Source organism: Fukomys damarensis, unplaced genomic scaffold (genome assembly GCF_012274545.1).
Source record: "Fukomys damarensis isolate Sample0158 unplaced genomic scaffold, DMR_v1.0_HiC HiC_scaffold_30, whole genome shotgun sequence".
Classification (NCBI taxonomy): domain Eukaryota; kingdom Metazoa; phylum Chordata; class Mammalia; order Rodentia; family Bathyergidae; genus Fukomys; species Fukomys damarensis.
In genome coordinates, this window is record NW_022900942.1 from 51,310,311 (window position 1) to 51,319,491 (window position 9,181).

The window sequence follows — 9,181 nt, forward strand, 5'->3', positions numbered from 1 at the left end:
TGTGTGTGTGTGTGTGTGTGTGTGTGTGTGTGTGTAAGCATATGTGCGTGTGTATGTGAGAAAAAGCAAATAGCAAAAGTGAAAAAAATAATAATTGGTTAAAACCTGGATAAAGACTACACAAGGGTTCAAAATGTCCACTAGCAAGTTTTCTGGTCACTTTAAAATTTTTCCAAATGGAAAGTTATTCCATATGTGAGACTAAGTCAGTCAGGTTTAGAACAGAGAAAGAAACAAATAAAACCAAAACAAAACGGACGGTGACCAGACCTGAGCTTGGCAGTGAGACTGCAAAGGGAGAAGCAGCGTTCTCCTGGACAGCACCCCATCAGGCTGACGTCTTGGGGAGGGCAACTTATGAAAGAAGGCAGGTGGAAGGGGGCCATGTGAAAACTGAGACGAGAGGGGCAGAACAAACCCTTCGCTCCTGTCAGGTGCCCTTGAGATGCCTAACTCTCCCACCAGTGCCCTCTGGGACACACAGGGGACTTATTCTCAAGCGAGGCAATGGGACTTACATTTCTTCTTCTTCTTCTTCTGGTTACTTTACCATGTCTATAAGATCTGGAATCATGCTCTTTATTTCGTATCTGATATTGATAATCTGTGTCTACTTCCTTGACATTCCTATTTAGACTGGTTAACAGGTTTATCAATTTCATTAATCTCTAAATAGCTTTTGGTGTCACTGCCTCCTCCTTTTGTTTAATGTTTAATAACTTAGGCGGACACTTACATTATTTATGTGAGTTCCATCTTCTAATATGATCATTTTTTTGGTAAAAACTTCCCCCAAAATATTACTTCAGCACATAAAGTTTGATTAAATGTGGTTTAATTTTCAGTCAGTTCAAACTACACTAATTGTTCTTATGTTCTTTTCTTTTACTCATGGGTTATTTAGAATTTGGTTATATTTTACATATCACTTTGTTATTGATTTTGGTTCAATTTCTTACTGCTAAAGTACCCTGCATAACTGAAATTCTATTAAATGTATTTAAACATATCTCAGAATATAGCCTATATAAAAACAATGCATATCCTTCTTTTATGGCATCAAATGTATGAATGCCAAGCACATCCAGTCAGTTGTCTGTTATATTTTCTATATTCTTGCTGATTTTCTGTCTACTTTTCTTTGAATTACTGACAGAATACACTGAACTTTCCAACTGTAATTATGGACTTGTCTATTTCTCTTTTAGTTCCATCAATTTTTGCTTCAAGCTTTTGAGTTTGTGTGTCAGATACTACATATTTAGGAGCATCAGGTCTCCAGATGAGTTGATCCGTGAAATGAATATCCCTGATTATTACTTATTCTAAAATCTACTCTGTCTCTAAGCAACACTTTTTTCTTCAGTCCTGCCACGGTTAATTCCAAGAATGTGTTTCCTTCTTGCACCTGATCATTTTTCTTGTAACTCTCATCATTTTTTGTGAACTCCTCTGATAGGGAAACTAAGCAGTATCATACCGAAGGTAAAAATTTATTATAATCAGTGTATACAAAATTTACCCTTTTTTTGGTACCGAGGTTCGAACTCAGGTCCTTGTATGCGCAAGGCAGGCGGCGGAACCACTGAGCTAAATCCCCGGCCCTGAAAAAACTGAATGGACTGAACAACTGGTGAGTTTCCGGCGCCAAGTCCCCTGCCCGTCCCGCCTGGGCTCTTCCCTGAGAAGCCCGCCGGTACCGGACCCACTGGCGGCCGGCAGTCACGTGACTTGCGCTGGCCAATGACGTGGCACCTTAACAAGGGGCGGAGGCTTCATAAGCCCTGGCTGAGTTCCGCTTCTGCTCTTTGTCCAGCGCTACAAGGACACCCGGCGGCTCTCAGTCCTCACTGTCCAAACGTTACAACTCAAAAATAAGAAAACAAAACCCCTTAAAGTCCTATTTAAACTTTTTTTTTTTTTGGTACTGGGGATTGTGCTCGAGTCCTTGTGCTTGCAAGGCAGGCCACCGAGCTGCTGAGCTAAATCCCGGCCCTAAAGTCCTATTTAGATCGAAGGCAATGATCACCCTAACGACATCACATTAGCATATATGCCCCCCCCCACAAAGAAAACCAAGCCTTACATCAGCGAAATAATTCCTTAAGAATTCCTCACTGACTGTGCTGGCGGCAGCGGCTCGGGCTCCGGCCGCATCTCTGGAAGCCCCCACGGCTCTCACAGTCCGCATGGTCTCAGCACCGCGTAGGGCTCCTGCTGTCCCCGTCACATGGGTACCCCCACCGCTGAGGAGGCTTCTGTGTTCTTCCCATCTCCCGTCTGCCTCGGTCAAGTCATGCTGCACTCTGGAAAAGGAAGCAGAGCTACTTCCTTTCGCGGTGGCTTCCTTGGTTATTGCACCTCCTACTCCATTTCTTGCTGCAAGATTCTCCTCGTGATCCACAGCCAGCAGCGACGGCACCACCTGTGTGCAAGCGCAGATGACACCCGGTCAGGACAGAGGGTCAGGCGGTTGTCAGAAGGACTGTAGCTAAGTGGGCATAAGAAGGAGATTTCCCCCAGAGGAGATTCAGGAAAGATCTTCTGGGTTGAATAACTTCTGTCATTTAAATATCTTCATTCAGCCTTCTTTCCTAACAGTATAAACCAGAAACAAAAACCAAACTTCCTCTACACTACTGGAGCAAATCGCATTTTAATGTTCCGGTAGGGTTTCATGCTTTCTGCTGTGGTCAAAGAATCCTAATTTTCTTTTTAATCTGGACACATGGCCATTCAAAATAAGGACTATATTCAGGTGAGGTGGTGCACACCTGTAATTCCAATACTCTAGGAGGCTGAGACAGGAGGGTTGTAAGCTTGAGCTCAGCCTGGGCAACTTAGCGAGATCCTATCTCAAAAAGGGAGGGCTGGAGAGGTTGGGAACGTAGTTCAGTGCAAAGGCCCTGGGTTCAAGCCCCAGTGAGTTAAGCAGAAATGGTGTATGCAGTTTCAGGAAAACATGTTTACAGAGTGGTTCTTCACTCTTCTCCCATCTGCTAGCTTGAAAGTGACAGTAGCTAAATGTCTAGAATATGAAGGCAGCATGGGACTGAAACTCATCAATGGAGAAGGGAGCAACAAAAGACAAGGAGCATGGGGTAGCATGAGGAGATACTACACGGATCCCGGACCAGTCACATCTGTGTTTAAGCCACTGTTACTCTGAGTCTCTGACACCTGCTGTTGCATCATATCCTGCATGTGATGGATGAAGGTGAGAGAGCCAGCACGTAGATGCAACAGACAGACAGGAGTCACAGCATTGTCCAGGTAAGGGGATATCACAGTATTTCGTGCCGTAGGCGTTGGAGTTTACCTCTGTCATCTGCATGTGTGGAGGGGCTGGAGATGGAGAACTACCTGGTTGTGAAACACTTCCACGTGAGAGTGGGATGAAACTTTCTGTCCTGGATCCCTATACAGCTTTGTGCTTACCTCTGTCATCTGCATGTGTGGAGGGGCTGGAGATGGAGAACTACCTGGTTGTGAAACACTTGCCACGTGAGAGTGGGATGAAACTTTCTGTCCTGGATCCCTATACAGCTTTGTGTCTGTGGTGGTTAGGCCAGACCGTGTCAACTTGAAAGGCTTGGCAGTCACCAACAGGACTAGCGGAGCACACTTCTGGGTGTATCGGGGTGGGGAACGGAGCAGTGACCCTGGGCACCATATCTGGTCCCTCACTCGTTCCTCTCTGGAACTGCCCCCCTGACCACTATGAACTAAACATCTGTGCTTCCCAATTCTGCCGTGATGTTCCTGCCTTTCAGCCAGCAAACCACGACTGAATCCCCTAAAACTATGAGCTAAATTAAATCTTTCCTTCTTTAAATTGTGGCTGTCAGGTATTGTTTCCCAGCAATGGGAGAGCTGACTAATACTTTGTCTCTGATCCTTGCTGTACGTTCTCTGGGTCTCTCCCCAACCATGGTTACATTCTCATTAACACACTACATATCACAGTGCAGAAACCCACCTCAGCTCTGCCCTGGCAACCAACACAAAATATGTTGTTGTTAGAAGCCTTTGCTTAACAAAGGCATGTGTACGAAATCTGTAATGACTACTGTTGGAAAAGCATCCTGCTTTGGCTCTGTGTCACAACACAATAATCAACACAGACTTCTGTGACCTCATAAGTATTTCTTGTGAGGATTTCTCCCCACCAGCAAGCGAGCAATCAATTCTGCAGCGTACCCAGTTAGGACCCTCTAAGTGCATGTAACACTGACACAGCCTTGCTGGAGGTGGTGTCAGATCTCAGATTGGGAGGGCTCAGTCCCCAAGACCCCTGCCCCTCTTCCTTTCAGATGTCAAGAAACTATCACTTCCAAGGACTTTTGGAGTTGTACAGCAGGAAATGGGAATGCACATCAAATATGTTATCTCACAGTAGTACAATGATATTACTTTCTCATGACCAAAGGTATCAGAAACCCCTCCCAAGCCCTTTTAAGATCAGAAAAGATGACAAGTTGCACTGACTATCGATGAACTGACCTTGTCTTCAGGTGGCGCCCCTTCACTGTTCCAAGGATGCAGCATCTCTATAGTCCCGGGTATGGGGGTGAAGCCTTTGGCGCCCTCTCCACAATGACACAGCAGCAGCAAAAGTGGCACAACTGCACAGAAGCAGAGGTGAGGACAGAGGTCAATCCTGACACATTTCTAACCACGAGCTGTACAATTGTGGAATTTACACATCACTTTTTTCAGTTTTTTTATTATTATTATTTTTTTAACTTCCATCCAACCTCTCCATGCTTGTTTTGCATGAGTTACACCAAAGCCTAAGGGCAGAAAAAAAGAGACTTAGAGGTGTAAAAGGCCTTGTTCTCACAGACAGACTGTCTACGGTACTGAGTGGAATATTACGAATGCATGAGACAGTATGCAAATCAGCAAAACCAATGTAAAGATTAAAAAACTGTTTTTGTAAATTCACTATCCAAACAGATATATTACAAAGATCAAAGGCTCTTAAGAGAAAAATTTTAGTAAGTTTAAATATTCTAGAACACTGAAACCTTTAAAATATTTTACCTAAGAGGGAATTGTGCACAAAGCACAGCTCTCTGAGGTCTCAGTTAACTTTTGAATTATCTGAGAACTATCTCCACATGATTCTGCATAGGCACTGCAGCCTCTGTGATTAATATAGAGACTGAAGTCAGCCAGTGGCAATTCAACAATTTCAACCTATTCAATACACATTGATTGAACATCTGTCATGAGCCGAGAGTCACACTGGGCTCTAGGGAATCCAAGAGGAGAAGGCAGTGCAAGGTTTCCCAGGGAAAAGCTGCAGCCCAGCTCCAGGACCTACCTACCTACAAACATTGTAAGCTGAGCCATTCTCTCTTGTGCATCTATTTGTAATCACTCCTGAAATGCAGGCAGTGGTACGCAGGTGCACCATAAACTGCTGAGTGCTGTGTATTCCATGGGACCCCTGCTAATGGCTTTAACTGGCTCCTCCTCCCTCACTGAGATGGTCCAGGCTGCCTGCAAGGAGGTGCTCTGCCCAGGTTCAGGGTCAAGTGGAGTGCGTTCCACGTGACCCCTGTTGCAGGCTTTTCTGCTTTTGTGAAAGGGAAACCTGGCATCTGAAGGGCAGGCAGGCAGCAAGCTCTGATGAGGTGAGTGCGCAGAGTCAAGATCACCTGAACAAACAGGCTTGTACAACAGCCTTGTATCTGTATTCCAGATTCACTGACTGCAGCAAGTCATTTCTAAGGACCTACTGTTGCAGCGCAGTGTTCTGGGTGCTTGGGAAAGAGCAGTGAAGAACAGACTGTGTGGCCCGAGCTTATCCAAAGAAGGACACCAGCAATGTTTGTGGCAAAAGAAACTTGGAGAGCATGCAGTTCTTTGGTTTTTTAAAAAATGAGAATACACTGGTGTAAGACCAACTCTGAAGAGAGAGCTTGTTATGGTTTAGAGCCAGAATGTCCTCCCAAAGCCTCCTGTGTTCGGAAGCGGGACTTTTGGAAGGTGACTGGATCCTGGGGACCCCAGGCTCTTCAGTAGCTGAGTGTGCTGCAGAAGGGGGGTCTGGTGAAGAGGATCGCTAGGGTGGGAGCTGGTGCTGTGTCTCCCTTCTGGTTCCTCCCTTCTCGCTCTGCTTCCGGGCTGCTCTAGCATGGCCAGCTCTCTTCTGCCCAGCCCCTTCCACCACACCACGCTGTTCCTGCCTTGGCGCCAGCTGACCTTGGGCTGAGAACAGGAGCCAAAATAAGCCTCTCCTTCTTTAAGATGTGGGTGAGGAGTGTTGTGTTCCAGTGATCGGAAGAGACTAAGAGAGCCCTGTAATATGACTTGGTGAACTTATCAATGGTCAGCGACTGTTTTGCCTTACTGTCAAAAATGTTAAAGAATAACTGTAAGGAAATCAATGACTACCATAGCTAGTAATGCACTCAAATGACTACAGGAGCTAAAGAGTGGCTCTTAAGACTTACGGAGCAAGAGCAGAAGGGCCAAGATCATGAGTGCCACTGCCGCGGGCCCCAGGCCCACGTAGGAGTCGTGCTGAGCCGCCACACAGCCACTGCCCTGCAGGCACTTGCAGACCGTCAGCTGGAGGACCTGCTGTTCCGGGCAGCTGAAGCCCTGATTGTCCACAATCAGCAGTGGAATTTCACTTCTCCCGATTTGGCGTTGACTCTGCTGGAGCAGCACACTGGTACCTAGGTGGGTAGGAGAGGGAAGACAGTAAGGACGAGGGACTCCAAGCAGAGGGAGAGACCGGATTACAGAAAGTTCCTGACAAGGCTACAGTTGGAAGTTTGATTTTTCTTTAACTTCTTATTGAATTTATGCTATGCCCTTGTTAACATGTGTCACAGACTTCGAACACACAGCTTAAATAGCAAAGGGTCTGATCTGGACATTTTATTAATTTTAGCTAATATGAGTGGTTCATCAAGTGCCAGGCATGGTCCCCACCGTGGCAAACAAGAGATGAGTATAGATGACTTTTATCTTACCGTGTCTTCTTCTTTGTTCATGGTGCTGGTGATGGAATCCAGGGAGGGCCTAGGCAAGCACTACTATTGAGCTACATCCCTAGCCCTTATTTTACCTTTTCTTAAATAAACAAATGGTATTTAGCAGTTTTCAAACAGAGACAATAAGTCTGTGTCTCACTCCTGTGGTACCCATTCCCAGTCTTTTTTCAACAGTGGCTAATTTTGTCTGCCCTAATTCCTTCCTGTTTGTTCCCCTACATTATGTATTCAAAATTTTGAAAACTTCCCATCTATAAGGTTGAAAGAATATTATAGTGGAAATTGATATAGCCTTCACTAGTTGTTCACATTTTGCAATGATACATTCTCTCTATACACTCATGATTTGGAAAAAACTTTCTGAACTATTTTGAGGTAAGTAACAGATAGCAGGACAACAGACTTTCTAAAATGCCAGGATATCAGTGAAAAATAAATTACTGATATAAAAATACTACTTAGTGTATAACACATTGGCAAACATTTCAATTTTCATAATGTCCTTTCATAATGCCCTGTAGGTTTCTGTCCACTTTCTCTCTTGATTCTAGATCCAGCCAGGAGTCACTCATTTCTTGGAAGTTACCACTTTAGTCTCTATTCATGTGGAATAACCCAGTCTCTCCTATTATTTCAAGACTTTCACATATTTGAAAACACTTATTTCAAAGACTTTTCCATGGTTTGAATTTGTTTGACTGTTTTCTCATCACTGCGATTCCAGCATACATTTGTGGCGAGAAGATGACGTGTGAATGACTTCTTAATCTTCTTTCTATTTGTGACTTTTTGAGACAGGGTCTCACTATGTAGTTCAGTCTGGCCTTGAACTCACTATGTAGCCCAGGCTGGTCTCAAACTCACAGTGATCCTTATGCTTTGGCTTCCCAAATGCTGGAATTGCAGGCCTGTGCTACCACACTGGGCATTTGTTTCTTCTGAAGTAAGAAATAGCTCCTTGTTTTAAGTTCCAAATTTGATGGAAACACACGTTTATATAACCTCTCAGGCTCTGGGAGCTTTGTCTAAGGAGTATGAACTCGGGAACATCTGGCCTGGAAGATTACAACGATGAAATCTGGAGAAAGCAGCTTCTGTAACTCAGGCTTTCTTTTCCACTGTTGCATAATATAGTGGAGGTTTAGCTCCTCAGATTCATCAAGTCAAATGCACGATGGACTCTGAGGGGAGTAAATGAGGAAAGGAAGGGGATTTCCAGTCTACCAGTTATCATCTTGGTCATAAGAAGGTTGACTTACATACGACAAATTGTTCATCTTCTTTCCATTGTGGGCAGTAAGCACAAGAATGTCCGACTTATTTGTGTATGGAATTCTCTGTATTTAAAAATTTTCCCAGGTAAATAAAAACAGATGGACGCTACTCCTTATTCCAATAGTTGTTAATTGGTCTCCTTATATAACCATAAAGAAAGCCTAGTCACAGAGTCCTCTTTCTCTCAATAGCATAGTCACACAAAGAACAATCTCAGTGACTTCCAGTTAGAATTCAGTGACACAGGTCCTGAACAGTTTTACAGTCCTAGGACAATGACAATTCAACAACTCAAATCCTGGGCTGGGGATTTAGCTCAGTGGTGCTGTGCCTGCCTCCCAAGTGCAAGGTTGTCAGTTCGATCTCTGGTACCAAAACAAACAAACAAACCCCTCAAATTCTAACTCCAGCTCTTAATAGCTGTTATCTTGGGAATGGGTAAACCTTGCTGTGTCTTTATTTCCCTAGCTATAAAATGCTGATGATGGTAACAGCAAACTTCTAGAGCAGTCAATATTAAAAAGTGTTTATGCAATTGCAAGGTCCTGAGTTCAATCCCTGGTAACAACAACAACAACAAAGTATTTAAAACAATGTCCAGCAGCTCCTCAACCCCACATATTTCTTAGAGAAAATAAATCTATTTTTGGATTCCAGCAAATTCAATATGAAATTCCTTTAGATATCTTGCTCGAAGAAAGGCTAACTCCATCAAACATGTATCCTGGTGGGAGTCCCAGACCTCGCTGAGCACCAGCTGAACACTTCCAGGTTTGGAGGCCTGTGATAAAGAATCACCTGGGTCCTGGATCCAGGGCTCACACCAGCTGAAAAATGTGATCTTAAAGAACCTCAACTGATCACAGTGGTGACCGTCATCCTTCCTAGGGAGG

General features: G+C 44.3%; 1 protein-coding gene across 1 annotated transcript in view; it reads right to left on the bottom strand.

The window, feature by feature from the left end:
- Positions 1-9,181, bottom strand: part of Dsg2 (desmoglein 2) — a 30,781-nt gene that overhangs the window by 2,663 nt on the left and 18,937 nt on the right. Inside the window, exons 12-15 of the mRNA XM_033757407.1 lie at positions 7,878-7,951; positions 6,465-6,777; positions 4,504-4,625; positions 2,087-2,425 (exon numbers count right to left, since the gene is read on the bottom strand). Coding sequence (XP_033613298.1) covers positions 2,087-2,425; positions 4,504-4,625; positions 6,465-6,777; positions 7,878-7,951 — 848 coding nt within the window. The remainder of the gene's footprint in view (positions 1-2,086; positions 2,426-4,503; positions 4,626-6,464; positions 6,778-7,877; positions 7,952-9,181) is intronic.